Source organism: Coturnix japonica, unplaced genomic scaffold (genome assembly GCF_054131305.1).
Source record: "Coturnix japonica strain WE unplaced genomic scaffold, WE-NBRP24 Scf063, whole genome shotgun sequence".
In the NCBI taxonomy this organism is placed as follows: domain Eukaryota; kingdom Metazoa; phylum Chordata; class Aves; order Galliformes; family Phasianidae; genus Coturnix; species Coturnix japonica.
Genome location: NW_028188966.1, coordinates 645,770 through 664,732, shown reverse-complemented (window position 1 = coordinate 664,732; position 18,963 = coordinate 645,770). Strand labels below are relative to the sequence as shown.

General features: G+C 61.9%; 2 protein-coding genes across 2 annotated transcripts; both read left to right on the top strand.

The window, feature by feature from the left end:
* Positions 1 to 2,930: 2,930 nt before the first annotated feature.
* Positions 2,931 to 15,748, top strand: RASIP1 (Ras interacting protein 1). Its single transcript, XM_085533842.1, has 12 exons — positions 2,931 to 3,069; positions 3,782 to 4,155; positions 4,963 to 5,467; positions 6,427 to 6,770; positions 7,861 to 8,493; positions 9,234 to 9,271; positions 9,438 to 9,580; positions 9,836 to 9,945; positions 10,634 to 10,874; positions 12,509 to 12,681; positions 14,036 to 14,183; positions 15,332 to 15,748. Exons 2-12 carry the CDS (start codon positions 3,787 to 3,789, stop codon positions 15,526 to 15,528), a joined length of 2,901 nt encoding a protein of 966 aa, XP_085389968.1. The 5' UTR covers positions 2,931 to 3,069; positions 3,782 to 3,786; the 3' UTR covers positions 15,529 to 15,748.
* A 406-nt stretch (positions 15,749 to 16,154) lies between these two features.
* ISOC2 (isochorismatase domain containing 2) lies at positions 16,155 to 18,954 on the top strand. Its single transcript, XM_085533843.1, has 5 exons — positions 16,155 to 16,379; positions 17,084 to 17,293; positions 17,761 to 17,831; positions 18,093 to 18,210; positions 18,597 to 18,954. Exons 1-5 carry the CDS (start codon positions 16,248 to 16,250, stop codon positions 18,678 to 18,680), a joined length of 615 nt encoding a protein of 204 aa, XP_085389969.1. The 5' UTR covers positions 16,155 to 16,247; the 3' UTR covers positions 18,681 to 18,954.
* The last annotated feature ends 9 nt before the right edge of the window (positions 18,955 to 18,963 follow it).

The following is an 18,963-nucleotide window of genomic DNA, read 5'->3' as shown; positions in this document are numbered from 1 at the left end:
GGGGGGCTCACGGCTCAGCATGGACCCCATGGGTCAGCGTGGGCCTCATGGGTCAGCCCCTATGGGGTAGGGGGGAGCCAGGCCAGCATGGGCCCTGTGGGTCGGTGTGGACCCTATGGGGCAGTCACGTACCCTATGGGGCAGACCCTATGGGGCAGGGGGGGGCACAGGTCAGACCCTATGGGGCAGGGGGGGGCACAGGTCAGACCCTATGGGGCAGGGGGGGGCACAGGTCAGACCCTATGGGGCAGGGGGGGGCACAGGTCAGACCCTATGGGGCAGGAGGGGGCACAGGTCAGACCCTATGGGGCAGGGGGGGCACATGTCAGGCCCTATGGGGCAGGGGGGGCACATGTCAGGCCCTATGTTGGGGTGTTATGGGGCAGCGGGGTCGTTGTGGTGCTGCCCCCCCCCTTCATTCCCATCCCCCCCATTGTGCCCCATAGCGCCGTGGGGCCGCAGCTGCATCAGGCCGCGCGTGGGAGGGGGCTTTCCCCGGTGCCCCCCCCCCCGTTTGCGTCCTTCGGTGCCGGGTTGTGGGGGGGGGGTCAGTGCGTCAGGCTGTGACGCCGTGGCCGCCCGCATCGCAGCGCGGCCGGGCTGACGAACCCCCCCCCGGGGCGCCCCGTCGGGACCCCCGCGACCCCCCCCCCGGCCCCACATCCCCCCCCCGGCGCTGCCCCGCGTTGGGGCGGGCGGCGGTTCCACAAACACGCGGTTCATCTGCCCCCCCCCCCCCCCATCCACACACACACACACACACGTGTGAGTTACACAGGAAGCCCGGCTGACCCCCCCCGGGGGGGGGCGGCTTTGACGCAAATGCCCCCGGCCGGCGCTGCCGGGACAGGCCTGGGCAGACCGCAGGGCGGGGGGGGGGACAGGGGGGGTTGGCCGGGAGCCCTGAGGGTTGAATGGGATTTAATGGGGGGGGGGAGGGATGGACGGACACATGGATGGATGGGGGGGATGGGGGGGATGAGATCCGGGGGCACCTGGGGGGGGGGGAACCTGAGGGGCTTTGGGGGGGGAGGGGGGGGGTTTGTGGGGAGGTGGGGGGGGGTTGGGGATATGGGGGGGGCTATGGGTGCTGGGGGGTGCAGGTCGGGGTAATGGGGTGTTTGGGGGGGGGCAGAGGGGTGGTTGGGGGGGAACGTTCTATAGGTGTGTGGGGGGGGTGGGATGCTGTGGGGATGGGGGGTATATGGGATGCTGTGGGGATGGGGGGGTATATGGGATGGTGTGGAGATGGGGGGTTATATGGGATGCTGTGGGGATGGGGGGGTCACAATGGGGGTGTTTGGGGTGACAAAGGGGTGGGGGGGTCATTCTATGGGCAGCTGGGGGGGCTCCGTGGGGCAGCAAAGAGCCCCCGGCCTGGGGGGGGGCATAGGGTCCATCCCCCCCCCCCACATCCCCTCCCCCCCCATCCCGGCCCACCCGCAGCGCCGCCCCCCGCCCGTGCCGAGGGAATCCCGCGGCTCTCTCTCCTCCCTCCCGTCTCTCTCTCCTCTCCCCTCCCGTCCCCTCCTCTCCCGTCCCCGCCCCGCTCTGTCTAGACGGCGCTGGCCGCTGTCGGGGCGGTCGGGCCGGGCTCCAGACCCGGGAGGAGGCGGCGGGGCCGGGCGGGGCCGCCAGGTGGGGGCGGCGGCGGCGGCGCGATGCAACGGGACGCGCATGCGCGCACGTGGGGACGCTCAGGTGTGCGCTCATGGCCGCGCGTGCCCGGAGGCGCGTTCACGAGACCATAGAGACGAACCCGCGCCTTGAGTGTCGCCTCCTCCTCCCTCCGCGCTATAGCGCCCCCACGCGGCCTGGAGGACCGCGGTGGAGGACCGCCGCTTCCCCCCCCCCCCCAAACAGCCCCCTCCCCAAATTCCAACCTGGGGGCGGCCCGGAACCAGCTGCGACGGGATTCCATGAGATCCGAGGGGGGAGACCCCAAAAAGGGGAGAAATGGGGGGATCCTAAAGGGGGTCTGGGGGCTGTGGGGGCCTAAAGGGGGTCTGGGGGCTCTAAAGGGGGGGGGGGATCCAAATGGGGTCTGGGGGCTCTTGGGGGGATCCTAAATGGGGCCTGGGGGCTCTGGATGGGGCCTAAAGGGGTCCTGGGGTTTGTGGGGGGGGCCTAAATAAGGTCTGGGCTGAGGGGGGGACTGTGGGGCCTAAGGGGGGTCTGGGGGCTCTAAATAGGGGGGGTTTAAAGGGGGTCTGGGGGCTGTGGGGGGGTCCGGGGCCATGGGGGGGTTTTCCTGTATTGGGTCTGGGGTCTCTGATCGGGATCTGGGGTCTCTGTGGGTCCCTATGGGTCCCTATGGGGTCCCTCTGTGGTGTGTCCCTATGGGGTCCCTGAGGGCTCTGAGGGCTCTGAGGGCTGCGCGCTCTGTGAGGTGCCGGAGCCGGGGGGCGGGGCCAGCGCTGCGCGCATTCTGATTGGCTGGAGAGGCCCTTCCCGCCTAAGTTTGCCTCGCTGCGCGCATTCTGATTGGCTGGAGAGGCCCTTCCCGCCTAAGTTTGCCTCGTGCGCGCTTCGTACGTGCACGTGCTCCCATTGGCCGAGCCCTTCCCGCCTCCGTGGAGCCAGCCAGTAGGGGCTCAGGGCGGGCTTTCGGCCCGAGCTCCGATTGGCCGATCTCTTCCCGCCTCTTTGAGGCCCAGCCAATGGGGGCGCAGCGCGGGCTCGGAGCTGAGGTGAAGTGGGCGGGCGCAGCCGTGAGGGAGCAGAAGCCGCGATGGCGGCGGTGGTGGGAGGAGCGCGGCGCCGCCGGGCGCTGCAAGGCCGCTATAGGGGAAACAAATCCCTTCCGGGGGGGGGCAGCAGCTTCAGGAGGGGCCGGCGCTGCGGCCTTGCCCTGTCACAGCGGCCTGCGCCCATCCTGCCGCCCCTCCCCCCCCCCTTCCCGGCTTCCTGCCCTCCCGGCCCGGCTCGCCCTTTCCTGTCCCCCCCCATGAGGGGAAATCGCTGCTGGGTGACCCGGCCAGAGCCGGGCAGGAGACAAAGGGAGGCTCGTCCTGTAACAGGAGGGGCCATGGGGCTGTGAGGGGAGCGCGGAGCTGCCTGTGGGGCTCGGTAAGGTGTGGGGATGGGGGGTAATGGGGGCCTATGGGGTGTATAGGGGGGGTGATATGGTTCTATGGGGTGAATAAGGGACAGGGTGTGGGGATGGGGAGGTAATGTGGTTCTATGGGGTGAATAGGGGGTGAGGTGTGGGGATGGGGGGGGTAACGGGGCCCTATGGGGTGTATAGGGTGGTAATGAGGCTCTATGGAGTGAATAGGGGGTGAGATGTGGGGCTGGGGGAGGTGACGGGGTCCTATGGGGTGAATAGGGGGGATAGTGTGGTCCTACAGGGTGAATAGGGGGTGAGATGTGGGGCTGGGGGAGGTAACATGTGGGACTGGGGGGGTCAACGTGATCCTATGGGGTGAATAGGGGGCAAGGTGTGGGGATGGGGGGGGTAATGGGGTCCTATGGGATGAATATGGGGCGAGGTGTGAGGCTGGGGGGGTAGTGTTGTCCTATGGGGTGACTAGGGGGCAAGGTGTGGGGTTGGGGGGGTAACTTGGTTCTATGGGGTGGGTGATGAAGGTGATGTGACCCTGGGGGGTAGATTGGGATGGTCACGTGACCCTGTGGGGGTAGGTTGGGATGGTCACGTGACCCTGTGGGGTAGGTTGGGATGGTCACGTGACCCTGTGGGGTAGATTGGGATGGTCACGTGACCCTGCGGGGTGTATTATGGCCACGTGGTGACCCCCCACGTCCCCCCCTTCCAACCCAGCCGCCATGTTTGCTGAGGAGCGCAAGGAGGGCAGCCCCCGCTTTGCCAAGCTTCACTTCCCGGTGGGGCTGTGGATCAACAGCCCCCGGAAGCGCCTGGCCCAGATCCGGCACCGCTGGCCCAGCGCCGCCTCGGTGCGCTCCAACTGCTCCGACTGCGCCGAGCCGCGGCCACACGGCAAGAACAAAGCGGGGCGGCACAAGCGACTCTCCAGCCTCTTCCACCGCAGCTACGGGGCCCCCATCGCCAACGTCAGCGCCAACACACACGGCAACAGCGCGGCTGCCTCTGCCACGCATGGGAACAGCGCCACTGCCACCACTGCCGCTGCTGCTGCTGCTGCTGCTGCCCCACAGGGTGCTGGGAGGCACTGGGTGAGTGCGGGGAAATGGGGCTCTATGGTACCATCACCCCATAGACCATAGGTTCCCAACAGCACCCCATGGAGCCCCATAACCCATAGAGCCCCATCATTGCCCCATAGACTGTAGGCTCCCATCAATACCCCATAGAGCCCCATCAGCACCCCATAGACCGTAGGTTCCCATCAGCACCCCATGGAGCCCCATAACCCATAGAGCCCCATCATCACCCCATAGACTGTAGGCTCCCATCAATACCCCATAGAGCCCCATCAGCACCCCATAGACCATAGGTTCCCATCATCACCCCACAGAGCCCCATAACCCATAGAGCCCCATCATCGCCCCATAGACTGTATGTTCCCATCAATACCCCATAGAGCCCCATCAGCACCCCATAGACCATAGGTTCCCATTAGCACCCCATGCAGCCCCATAGACTATAGGTTCCCATCATTACCCCATGGAGCCCTGTCATCACCCCACAGAGCCCCATAAGCCCCCATTGACCCCCATATTGTCCCCTCATCACCCCATAACCCCCCATTGACCCCCCATCACCCCATTGACCCCCATATTGTCCCCCCATCACCCCATAACACCCCATTGACCCCCATATTGTCCCCTCATCACCCCATAAACCCCCATTGACCCCCCATCACCCCATTGACCCCCATTGACCCCCATATTGTCCCTCCCCTCAGAGCCCCATAACCCATAGAGCCCCAATAACCCTATACCCCACACAGCCCCATAACCCCCATCACCCCAATGACCCTATACCCCCCATCACCCCATAACCCCACACTGTCCTTGCAGCCCCCCGCTCTGGCCCCCAGCTCCGCCAGGCGCTGGGTGAGCGAGAAGAAGCTGTGCCCCCCAGCAGAGGCAGCGCCGTGTGCTCAGCAGGACGATGATGACGATGATGATGATGATGATGACGATGATGGGGGTGGGGATGATGAAGGCCGTGCCCCCCCGCACCCCCCGGCCGTGCTGAAGATCTTTGGGGCCGACATCAGCCACGGCGCCACCTACAAGAGCGTGTTGGCCACGCGCGGCTGCACGGCCCGGCAGCTCCTGCGGGAGGCGCTGCAGCGTTATGGGCTGCCTGGAGCCGAACGGGACTTTGTGCTGTGCGACGCCGTGGGGAGGAACGGCAACAACGGCAACAACGGGGCAACGTGGAGAGCAAAATACGTCAGGGCGCTGGGGGACGAGGAGCGGCCATTGGTGCTGCTGGATGGATGGAGGGCAAAGGACGGGTGGAGCAGGAGGATGATTGTCAGGAGACGGGACGACGCGGACGGAGCGGATGGGAACGGTGAGTGGGGGACATAGAGAGACATAGGGGGACATACAGGGACATAGAGCCCCATAGAGGGACATGGAGAGATATAGAGGGACATAGAGCCCCATACAGTGCCCCATAGAGTGACATAGAGGGACATAGAGCCCCATAGAGTGACATAGAGTGATATAGAGGAACATAGAGCCCCAGAGTGACATGGAGCCCCATAGAGTGCCCCATAGGGTGACATAGAGCCCCATAGAGTGACATAGAGCCCCATAGAGTGATATAGAGGGACATAGAGCCACACAGTGACATAGAGCCCCGTACAGTGCCCCATAGAGTGACATAGAGTGACATAGAGCCCCATAGCACACCTCATACAGCCCCATAGAGTGCCCCATACAGACAGTGAGTGCTGTGCACCTCATTTATTGCACCACACAGCCCCATATGAGTCCTATAGAGCCCCATAAGGTGCCATAGGGTCCCATAGAGTGCCATACAGCCCCATAGTGCTGCATACAGCCCCATGGGGTCCCATACATCCCCATACAACCCCATAGAGCCCCATACAGCCCCATAGGGTCCCACACATCCCCATAAGGTCCCATACAGCCTCATAAGGTCCCATACAGCCCCATAGGGTGTCATACAGCCCCATAGAGTCCCATAGAGCCCCATAGGGCACCATAGAGTGCTGTACAGCCCCATAGAGCCCCATAGGGTCCCATAGAACCCCATAGAGCCCCATAGGGTCCCATACAACCCCACAGAGCCCCATAGGGGCCCATACATCCCCATACAACCCCATAGGGTCCCATAAAGCCCCACAGGGTCCCATACAATCCCATACATCCCCATACAACCCCATAGAGCCCCATAGGGTCCCATAGAGCCCCATAGGGTCCCATAGAGCCCCATACAACCCTATAGAGCCCCATATAGTTCCATATTCCCCCCATCTCCCACTGACCCCGTTTCTCCCCCAGCCCCGCCCCGTTCCAGCCGCTCTCAGTCCCGGTGTCGCGCAGCGTCGGGCGCGCCGCCCCCGGCCAAGGATCGCGCCCAGAACCTGTCACTGCGCCGCAGCCACAGCGACGTGAACCTCAACAACCGGAGGCGGCGGGAGCGGCGGGCCGTCATCAGCGTCATGGGCGGGGAACATGGCGGAACCGGAACCGGAAACAGCGAGCTGGAGCGGAACCCGGAAGTGGAGCGCATCCCGGAAGTGGAGCGCAACCCGGAAGTGGAGGAGGAGGAGGAAGGGGAGTTTGTGGTGCGGACCCCGCGGCACCGGCCGTACTTTGTATTGCTGCAGGGACACGGGCAGCAGGTACGGGATGGGGGGGGGACAGAGCGCTGCCACATAGAGCGGCCACATAGAGCGGCCCGGCCCCATAGAGCGGCCCTGCCCCATAGAGCGGCCCTGCCCCATAGAGCTGCCCTATAGCTCCACCCTGCCCCATAGAGCTGCCCTATAGCACCACCCTGCCCCATAGAGCTGCCCTATAGAGCTGCCCCATAGCCCCACCCTGCCCCAGAGAGCTGCCCTATAGCACCGCCCTGCCCCATAGAGCTGCCCTGTAGCACCGCCCTGCCCCATAGAGCGGCCCTATAGACTACCCTGCCCCATAGAGCTGCCCTATAGCACCGCCCTGCCCCATAGAGCCGCCCCATAGCACCGCCCTGCCCCATAGAGCGGCCCTATAGACTACCCTGCCCCATAGAGCTGCCCTATAGCACCGCCCTGCCCCATAGAGCTGCCCTATAGCACCACCCTGCCCCATAGAGCTGCCCTATAGCACTGCCCTGCCCCATAGAGCTGCCCTATAGCACTGCCCTGCCCCATAGAGCTGCCCTATAGCACCGCCCTGCCCCATAGAGCCACCCCATAGCTCCACCCTGCCTCATAGAGCCGCCCCATAGACCTGCCCCATAGCACTGCCCTTCCCCATAACCCTGCTGTGAACCCCCAACCCTACCCTGCCCACTGCCCCCCGTGCCCCCTAACCACCCCTCTGCTGCCCCCCATGACCCCCAACTGCCCCCCTATGACTCCCCATGACCCCTAACCACCCCTGCATCACCCCCATGACCCCCAACTGCCCCCACGTCACCCCCAATGACCCCCCATGACCCCTAACTGGCCCCACATCACCCTTATGACCCCCAACTGCCCCCCCCCATGACCATCCACAACTCCCTTGACCCCCCTCCATCTTTGTGCCCCCCAGGACCCCCAATCACCCCCCTCCATCTCTGTGCTCCCATGTCCCCCTGGTGCTGCCCTTATCTCACCCCTTATCACCTCTTGTCCCCATGTCCCCCTGGTGCTGCCCTTATCTCACCCCTTATCACCTCTTGTCCCCATGTCCCCCTGGTGCTGCCCTTATCTCACCCTTTATCATCTCCTTGTCCCCCAGGACCCCCTGGTGCTGCCGCTGTCCCCCCCCACCCACATCTTTGGGCGCCCGGACCCCCGCAGCCCCCCGGATCCGCCCCCCCCCCCGTTTCCCCACACGTCCCTCCCAGGCCCGGACCTGCTCCCCCTGCACTGCGCCGTCTCCACGTCCTCCCGCCCCGCCTGGGTCCGTCCCTTCCGTGGGGCGGCAGTGACCCACAACGGGGCCCCGCTGCTGCGCCGCGCCCCACTGCGACACGGAGACCTGCTGTGTGTGGGGCAGCACTGCCTGCTGCTCTACAAGGACCCACGGGAGACCGACCCCGCCCCACACCCCCCATGGCTGCCCCACCGCCCCACGTCCCCCGGTACAGCCGGAGCCCTGCGCTGTGTGGGGTGTGGGAGGAGCCCCATGGAGCGCATGGAGGCGCTGCGGGCCGCGCTGGACAGCCCCGAACCGGAGCTGCGCTACCGGGCACAGGACGAGGAGGCGCTGCTGGGGGAGGTGCTGCGCATGGCGGGGGGCGACAACGTGGGGCTGAGCCCGGCCTTCCTGCTGGGGCTGTGTCTGCAGCACGCCGCCAACGAGCTGCCACCACAGCACATGCCCGTGCTGCTCAATAGGGTGGCACTGCTCGTCAAGGAGACCGTGTGGGTACGGAGCATTGGGGTATGGGAGATATGGGGGGTGGGGAGGGGGTGTGGGGTGGGGGTATGGGGTGAGGTTAGGGGTGGGAATATGGGGTGTGGGGGGGGGATAGGGGGGGTATGAGGAGGGGTTAGGGGTGGGGATGTGGGGTATGGGATGGGGATATGGAGTGTGGGGAGGGGGTATGGGGTGGGGTTAGGGGTGGGAATATGGGGTGTGGGGGGAAATAGGGGGGGTATGAGGAGGGGTTATAGGGGAGGGGGAAGGGCTTGGGGGGGATTTGGGGGGTATGGGGTGTGGGGAGGGGTTATGGGGTGGGGGTATGGGGAGGGGTTATGGGTGGGAGGGTATGGGGTTATGGGGTTATGGGTGGGGATATTGGGGTATGGGGTTAGGAGGTGGGGTTATGGGAGTATGGGGATGGGGTTAGGGTGGGGATATGGGGAGGAGTTATAGGGATTATGGGGAGGGGGGTATGGAGCAGGTTGGGGGGGATATTGGGGGTATGGGGAGGGGTTATGAGAGGGGGATATGGGGGTATGGGGTTGGGAGGCAGGGTTAGGTGGGTTATGGGGCAGGGATATGGGAGGTATGGGGAGGGGTTATGGGATTAGGAGGTGGGGTTAAGGAATATGGGGCGGGGTTAGGGTGGGGATATGGGCAGGTGGTTATGGGGCAGGGAAGGCCTTGTGGTACTTATGGGGCAGAGCTGAGGATGGGGGCACTGATGGCACTTACCCCCACAGGAGAAGATCAAAGAGATCGGGGAGCGGCAGCCTGAGAAGTGAGTGAGACCCCAAAACTCCCATATGGGGCCAGACCCCCAACCTCCCCCCCGCTTCCCCTGCCCCCTGCTATGGGGCAGCCCCATGACCCCCATCCCTCCCCACACCCCCCTGTGACCCCCATCCTGCCCCACACCCCCCTGTGACCCCCATCCCGCCCCACAGCCCGCAGGACGCGGCAGCTCCCAGCATTGCCGAGGTGGCGGAGGAGCTGCGGCCGCTGCTGCTGTGGTTGGCCAACGGCGTCGAGCTGCTCAACCTCGCACAGCAACGAGTGGCCGACATGGAGGCGGAGCTGGAGATGGACGGTGGGACATGGGGGGGACTGGGGGGGGATGTGGGGGGACATGGGGGGCGGGGGGGAGCTAAAGGTGGGGGGGGGGGGGGATGGGGTTTGGGAGGGGAGATGGGGGGGATATGGGGGGTGTGGGTCATGGGGGGCTGATGGGGAGGGATATGGGGGGGGATATGGGGGGTGTGGAGCATGGGGATGATATGGGGGATGATATGGGGGGGGGATATGGGGCAGTGCCCCCCTGTCACCCCCCATATTCCCGTTGCAGTCCCTGACCCCGAGCTGGCCGCGGACCTGGAGGCGTGTGACGAGGCCATGGCGGTGCTGGACGAGGTGATCATGTCCACCTTCCAGCAGTCTGTGTACTACCTGACCAAGGTACCCACAGCCACAGCACACCCCATAGCACCCCATAGCACCCCACATCCCCCATCACACCCAATCACACCCCATAACCCCCCTATTACACCCCATAACCACCATCACACCCCATAACCCTGCCATAACCCCCCTATTACACCGCATAACCCCCATCACATCCCCCATCACACCCCATAACCCTCCATTACACTCCATAACGCCCCGTAGCCCCCCATCACACCCCATAACCACCCAGCTAAACCCCATAACCTCCCCATCACACCCCCCCATTACACCCCATAACCCCCTATAATCTCCTATCACACCCCATAACTCCCCCATAACCCCCCCAGTTACACCCCCTAATCCCCTATCACACCCCATAACCCCCTGTACCCACCCATCCTCACCCCCTCCCTCTCTGTGCCCCACAGACCCTAACCCCCATCACACCCCACAACCCCCCATACCCCCCATAACCCCCCATTACACCCCATAACCCCCCCATCTTCACCCCATAACCCCCCATAGCCCCCCATACCCCCCTCATCCTCATCCTCTCTGTCCCCCAGACCCTGTACTCCGCTCTCCCGTCCCTGCTGGACTCCAACCCGTTTGTGGGGGGCTCGGAGCCCAGTGTAGCCCCCCATAACCCCCCATAGCCCCCCATACCTTCATCACCCCCCTCATCCTCTCTGTCCCCCAGACCCTGTACTCCGCCCTCCCGTCCCTGCTGGACTCCAACCCATTTGTGGGGGGCTCGGAGCCCAGCGTGGCCCCCGACGTGTCGTCCATGCCGGATGGGATCCGGCCCACGCTGCTGGTGTTCCAGGCGGCGCTGGAGCTGAGCAGGCAGTGCCAGCTGCACCCCGACCTCACGTCACAGACCTTCGGGTACCTGTTCTTCTTCTCCAACGCGTCCCTGTTCAACACGCTCATGGAGAGAGGTGGGCAGATATGGGGGTTGTGGGGGGGGGGGGCTGAGGGGGTCTGGGGGGCAGCTATGGGGGGATATGAGGGGTCCTTTGGGGGCAGATCTGGGGGGATATGAGGGGTCCTGGGGGCATTTAGGGGGGTTTATGGGGCAGATTTGGGGGGATATGAGGGGTCCTGGGCGTTTTGGGGGCATTAAGGGAGGGTCTGTGGGGCAGGTCTGGGGGGATATGAGGGGACTGGGGGCGTTTAGGGGGGTCTGGGGGGGACATGAGGGTAGTGGGGGCATTTAGGGGGGTCTGGGGAGCAGCTGTGGGGGGAGAAGAGGGTTCCTGGGGGCAGTTAAGGGGGTCTGAGGGGTCCTGGGGGTCTGTGGGGCAGCTCTGGGGGGATATGAGGGGTCCTTTGGGGGCAGATCTAGGGGGTATGAGGGGCAGATCTGGGGGGATATGAGGGTACTGGGGGTGTTTAGGGGGGTCTGGGGGGCAGCTATGGGGGGATATGAGGGGTCCTGGGGGCATTTAGGGGGGTTTATGGGGCAGATCTGGGGGTTATGAGGGGTCCTGGGGGTCTTGGGGGCATTAAGGGGGGGTCTGGGGGCAGATCTGGGGGGATATGAGGGTACTGGGGGTGTTTAGGGGAGCCTGGGGGGCAGCTATGGGGGGAGAAGAGGGTCCCTGGGGGCGTTTAGGGGGGTCTGAGGGGTCCTGGGGGTCTGGGGGGCAGCTTTGGGGGGATATGAGGGGTCCTGGGGGCATTTAGGGGGGTTTATGGGGCAGATCTGGGGGGATATGAGGGGTCCTGGGGGTCTTGGGGGCATTTAGGGGGGTCTGTGGGGCAGGTCTGGGGGGATATGAGGGTACTGGGGGTGTTTAGGGGAGCCTGGGGGGCAGCTATGGGGGGAGAAGAGGATTTCTGGGGGCATTTAGAGGGGTCTGAGAGGTCCTGGGGGTCTGTGGGGCAGCTTTGGGGGGATATGAGGGGTCCTGGGGGTGTTTAGGGGGGTCTGGGGGGCAGCTATGGGGGGATATGAGGGGTCCTTTGGGGGCAGATCTGGGGGGATATGAGGGGTCCTGGGGGCATTTAGGGGGGTTTATGGGGCAGATCTGGGGGGATATGAGGGGTCCTGGGGGTCTTGGGGGCATTTAGGGGGGGTCTGGGGGCAGATCTGGGGGGATATGAGGGGTCCTATTATTACTATAGGCGATATGGGGTTATTGTATGCTGGGGGTCCTGAGGGCATTTAGGGGGGGTCTGGGGAGCAGATTTGGGGGGATATGAGGGTACTGGGGGCATTTAGGGGGGGTCTTTGGGTGTCTGGGGGCAGTTTTTGGGGACATGTGGGGTTCCTGGGGGTCTTGGAGGCATTTAGGGGGTTCTAAGGGGGTCTGTAGGGAAGCTCTGGGGTGATATGAGGGGTCCTGGGGGTCTTGAGGGTGTTTGGGGGGGATCTGAGGGGGCTGTGTGGGTATTTATGGGGGATTTGAGGGGGTCTGTGGGGCTGTTCTGGGGGGGATACAAGGGGCTGTGGGGTCCTGGGGGCATTTAGGGTGGGTCTGAGTGTTCTTGGTGGTGTTTATGGGGGCTCTATAGGGGTCCTTAGCATTGGATTTTGGGTCTAATTCCGCTGTATTTGGGTCTGATCCAGGCAGTGCGGGGCCGTTCTTCCAGTGGTCTCGGGCCGTTCGGATCAGAACCAACCTGGACCTGGTTCTGGACTGGCTGCAGAACGTGGGGCTGGGGGATATTGCGGCCGAGTTCTTCAGGAAACTGTCGGCTGCCGCCAACCTGCTGTGCACACCGAGGAGCTGCCTGATGAAGGTGGGATATAGGGGGGGATAGGGGGCTGTTATAGGGGATAGGGGGTTATAGGGGGGGATTATAGGGGGGATATGGGGGTGATTATAGGGGATAGGGGGGGATTATAGGGGATATGGGGTTGTTATAGGGGATATGGGGGATTATAGGGGATAGGGGGTTATTGTAGGGGATATGGGGTTATTATGGGGGATATGGGGTTATTGTGGGGGATAGGGGGGGATTATAGGGGATATGGGGTTATTGTAGGGGATATGGGGGGATATGGGGTTATTGTAGGGGATAGGGTTGGATATGGGGGGATAGGGGGTTATTGTAGGGGATAGGGGGTTATATGGGGGGATATGGGGTTGTTATAGGGGATATGGGGTTGTTATAGGGGATAGGGGGTTATATGGGGGATATGGGGGGATATAGGATTATTGTAGGGGATATGGTGTTATTGGGGGGATGTGGGGTTATGGGGGGGATATGGGGTTATTATGGGGGGATATGGGGTTATTGTGGGGTATAGGGGGGGATTATAAGGGATATGGGGTTATTGTAGGGGATATGGGGTTATTATGGGGGGATATGGGGTTATTGTGGGGTATAGGGGGGGATTATAAGGGATATGGGGTTATTGTAGGGGATATGGGGTTGTTATAGGGGATATGGGGTTATTATGGGGGGATATGGGGTTATTGTGGGGGATATGGGGTTATTATGGGGGATATGGGGTTATTGTGGGGGATAGGGGGGGATATGGGGTTATTATAGGGGGATATGGGGTTATTGTAGGGGATATGGGGTTATTATAGGGGATATGGGGTTATTATGGGGGGATATGGGGTTATTGTAGGGGATAGGGGGAGATTATAGGGGATAGGGGGTTATTATAGGGGGTTATTGTAGGGGATATGGGGTTATTGTAGGGGGATATGGGGTTATTGTAGGGGATAGGGGGTTATTATGGGGGATATGGGGTTATTATGGGGGATATGGGGTTATTGTAGGGGATATTGGGTATTGTAGGGGATAGGGGGGGATTATAGGGGATACGGGGTTATTATAGGGGGTATGGGGGGATATGGGGTTATTGTAGGGGATATGGGGTTGTTATGGGGGATATGGGGGATTATAGGAGATATGGGGTTATTGTAGGGGATAGGGGGGTATTATAGGGGATATGGGGGTATATGGGGTTATTATAGGAGGATATAGGGTTATTGTAGGGGATGTGGGGATATGGGGTTATGGGGTGGGATATGGGGTTATAGGGGGGAATAAAGTGGAGGGTGTAAGGGCTCCCCTGTGCTGTCAGGTCAGAGCTGTGTCCATGTTATAATGGGGGTCTCTCTGTCCCCCCCCATTTCAGGCCTCGTGGTCCCGTCTCCGCTCCGAGTACCCGGCGCTGACCCCCCCCCAGCTGCAGCACGTGCTGCGCCATTACCAGCTGGGGCCGGGGGGGGCACAGCCCGAGCAATGGAGCCCCCCCCCCGAGGAGAGAGACGCCATCAATAACGGTAACGGGACCACAACAGCCCCCCATTACCATGTTAATTACCATGTTAATTACCGTGTTAATTACCCTGTTAATGACCCCGTTAATGACCCTGTTAATGCCCCTATTAATGACCCTATTAATGACCCTGTTAATGACCCTGTTAATTAATGCCCCTATTAATGACCCTATTAATGCCCCTATTAATGACACTGTTAATGACCCTGTTAATTAATTACCCTGTTAATGCCCCTGTTAATGCCCCTATTAATTAATGACCCTATTAATGCCCCTATTAATGACACTGTTAATGACCCTGTTAATTAATTACCCTGTTAATGCCCCTGTTAATGCCCCTATTAATTAATGACCCCGTTAATGACCCCGTTAATGACCCTGTTAATGACCCCGTTAATGACCCTGTTAATGACCCCATTAATGATCCTATTAATGACCCTGTTAATGACCCTGTTAATGTCCCTGCTAATGCCCCTATTAATGCCTCTGTTAATGACCCTGTTAATGACCCTGTTAATTAATGCCCCTGTTAATGCCCCTATTAATTCCCCTATTAATGCCCCTATTAATGCCGCTATTAATGGCACTGTTAATGACCCTGTTAATTAATTACCCTGTTAATGCCCCTGTTAATGCCCCTGTTAATGCCCCTATTAATGACCCTGTTAGTGACCCTGTTAATGCCCCTATTAATGACCCTATTAATGCCTCTGTTAATGACCCTGTTAATGACCCTGTTAATTAATGCCCCTGTTAATGCCCCTATTAATGCCCCTATTAATGACCCTATTAATGCCCCTATTAATGACACTGTTAATGACCCTGTTAATTAATTACCCTGTTAATTACCCTGTTAATGCCCCTGTTAATGTCCCTATTAATTAATGACCCTGTTAATGACCCCGTTAATGACCCTGTTAATGACCCCATTAATGATCCTATTAATGACTCCATTAATGATCCTATTAATGACCCTGTTATTGACCCTATTAATGACCCTGTTAATGCCCCTATTAATTAATGACCCCGTTAATGACCCCGTTAATGACCCTGTTAATGACCCTGTTAATGACCCTGTTAATTAATGACCCCATTAATGCCCCTATTAATTACTGCCCCCATTAATGCCCCTATTAATTACTGCCCCCCCAGGTGACATCTTCGAGAGCTTCTCTGATCACCCCCCGCTGCTGCTGCCCAGCGCCGGGTTCCAGCTGCAGCCGGGAGCTGCTGTGACCGACCCCGTCCTGCAGGGGGCGCTGCGCCGCCTCCGAACGGCATTATGGGAGCGGGAGGAGGGCGCGCTGCCCGCCAACATGGCGGCCATGAGGGGGGGGGGCGAACAGTAATGGGGGGGGGGGGGGGGTTAATATGGGGGGGGGTGAGTTTATAACGTGGGGGGGGTTGTGAATGGGGGGGTGCGGAGATGGTGGGGGGGATTTGGGTCTTTAGGGGGGTGTTCTGAGCTTTATGGGGGGGTCCTAAACTGGGGGGGGGGTCCTGGGCTGATCCCGGGGGTCCTTTGTAGCCCCCTCCCCAAATAAAGGCCCGTTGGGGCCCGTCCCACTCAGCGCTAAGGAGGAAGGGGCGGGGCTTAGCAGGGGGCGGGGCTTATGGGGATTGGTGGGCGGAGCCTAAGAGGGGGGCGGAGCTTATCGGGGGGCGGGACTTGTCTCCACGGTAACGTCCCGCCCCTCGCTGCTCCCATTGGCTCAGCTGGGAGAAGGGGCGTGGCCTTCGCGTCACCGCGCTGCTGCTGCTCATTGGCTACGGCAGCAAGGAATTCGGGGGCGGGGCCGATTCTTGCGCTCTGATTGGGCGTGTTCAGGGTGGAGGGGCTCGAAATTCGCTTTCTGATTGGCTGAGAGTCGTCTCGTGGAGCGGAACTTTGACAACTTTCTATTGGTCGCCGCGGTGGGCGTGTGCGGCGCTCACGTGACGCTCGCAGGCCGCCGATTGGTTGGCGGGGAGCGGCGATCACGTGGCGTTCGGGCGCGGGCGCGTCACGTGATTCCGCCGCTCTCCCCGTTCCCGCGGCGTGACTCCCATCACGTGACTCCCGGCCAACATGGCGGCGCCCCGCGTGGGCCGCGTGTCCCCGGGCCGCTCGTTGCTGCTGCTGTGTGACCTCCAGGAGCGCTTCCGGTCACACGTCTCACACTTCAACCACGTGGTCGCCGTGGCCGCCCGCGTCCTGCAGGTACCGCGACCCCCCACGTGGACCCCAAAGAGTTGGGCTGCCCCACATCCGGGTACCCCCGGGTCTGACCCCAGTGCTGTCCTACATCCGGGTACCCCCGGCTCTGACCCCAGTGCTGTCCTACATCCGGGTACCCACGGGTCTGACCCCAGTGCACCCCCGGGACCCGCAGGCCCCGCCCCCTCATCATAAGCCCCGCCCCCTTATCACAGGCCCCGCCCCCTTTATCCCCCCCCCTTATGACTCTATATCGCCCCAGCCCCCCACCCTTAACTTGCCCCCCCCCCATGTCCCACAATTATCCCCATATCTCCCCTTTAGGACCCCCATTCTCCCCCCCAATAACACCCGCCCCCACTACCTGCCATTAGATCCCTTTAGATTTACCTATAGGACCCCCCCAGCCCGGCTGTTACCCCCTTAAATACACACAGGACCCCCAACCCATGTTCCCCCCCTCCCACCCTTCTATACTCCTTTATATCCCTATAGGGCCCCCTTTAGGACCAGCTGCCACCCCCATAATAACACACAGGACCCCAACCCATGGACCACCCCCCCCTTTTTGCCCCATCCGCCCCCTTTTTGACCCCCCCCGGCCCTATTTACCCCCCCCCCGCTCTTTTTGACCCCCCTCCTGGCCCTTTTTGCCCCCCCCCATGGTTCTTTTTACCCCCCCCATGGTTCTTTTTGCCCCCCCCCAGGCCTGCCGCCTGCTGGACGTCCCTGCCGTGGTGACGGAGCAGAACCCTCAGGCGTTGGGTCCCACGGTGCCGGAATTGGGGGCCCAGGATCTGCCCCGTTACCCCAAAACAACGTTCAGTATGGTGCCCCCCCTGCAGGGGGAGCTGCAGCGCCGCCCACACCTCAAAGCCGTGCTGCTCTGCGGCATCGAGACACAGGCCTGCATCATGGTACGGGGTGATGGGGGTGAATGGGGGTGAATGGGGGTAGGGGGGATGAATGGGGGTGATGGGGCTGGGGGGGTCCTAGAAGGGCTGGGGGGGTCCTGGGAGGCTGAGACCTCGATGATGTGGGGCCTGAGGGTGTCCTAGGAGGGTTGGAGGGGGGTTTTGGGGGGACTTTGGGGACCCCAGTGTGCGGTGGGGTCTGGGGGGGGGTCCTAGAAGGGTTGGGGGGGCCCTAAAGGGCTGAGGGTTCTGAAAGGGGGGTGGGGGGGGGGCAAGGGACCCCCAGTGTTCAATGTGGCTTCAGGGAGACCCCGTTATTCTGGGGATTTGGGGGTGGGGGCTTCAGAAATTTGGGGGGGGGCAAAAGGGGAGACCTCGATATCCTCGTGTTCAAGATGGTCCCAAATGAGGTGGGGGGGGGGGGTCCTGGAGGGAGGGTCCGTGAGTTATTTGTGCCCCCCCCCATTCAGTGCACGGCGCTGGAGCTGCTGGAGCGCGGCCTGGACGTGCACGTGGTGGTGGACGCCTGTTCATCCCGCAGGTAAAAAATGGGGGGGGCTGAGAGATTAAATTGGGGGGGGGGCTAAAAATGGGGGGGGAGCTGAGAGATAAAGGGGGGGTAAAAATGGGGGGGGGCTGAGAGCTGAAAGGGGGGGGGTAGGATGGGTGGAGGAGAAAAGGAGCTACAAGAATGGGGAAAATGGAGGGAAAAAAGGGATTTTAGTGGGGTTATGGGGGCTGGGGGGGGGGTTGGGGACCCCAATGATGGGGGGCTGATGTTGTCCCCCCCCCCCCATTTAAGCCCCGTGGATCGGATGGTGGCGCTGACCCGGCTGCGTCAGAGCGGCGCCTTCCTGACCACCAGCGAGAGCCTCGTGCTGCAGCTGCTGCAGGACAGCCGCCATCCCCGCTTCAAACAGGTCACAGCACCGCCCCCCCCCACAGCCCGCGACCCCCCCACGACCCCCCTCCTCACCACCCTGTATTGGTGTGTGTGTCCCTTTAAGAGCCAGACCCTGCGCACCGTTTAGATGTGCGTATCACTTTAAGGATGAGGCCACGCCCCCTCAGTGCTGGCCACGCCCCCCTGAGTGCTGGCCCCGCCCACTCGGAGCTGACCCCGCCCACTCGTGGCGCCTATTGGCCGTTCAGCCCCGCCCCTTTTCCTTTAGCCCCGCCCACTTTGTGATTGACACCTCGTTGGCCCCGCCCCCTCCGCCAAGCCCCGCCCTCTCGCATCTCATTGGAGCTCATTAATGCGGCTCTAATTATCGCTAATTAATTAATTCTAATTAACATCCCGCAGGTGCAGCAGCTCATTAAGGAGCCAGCGCCGGACACGGGGCTGCTGCCGCTGCTGGGGGCGCTGGGACCGGGAGGGGGGCTGTGAGACCACCCCCCTATTGGGGCTGTGAGACCCCCCCCATCCCACATTGTTAATCTGAGACCCCCCCCTATTAACCCTGAAACCCCCCCTCAATGGGGCTCTGAGACCCCATCCCCAATAGGGCTATGAGACTCCCCCACTCTATTGGGGCCCTAAGACCCCCCCCCCCCCCACCAATTGGGACCTGGGCCCCCCCCCCTTAAATCCCCCCCCTCAATATGGCTCTGCCCCATAGATCTGCTCTCAATAAATCCCCATAATGTGGGTCAGCCCCATAGATCTGCTC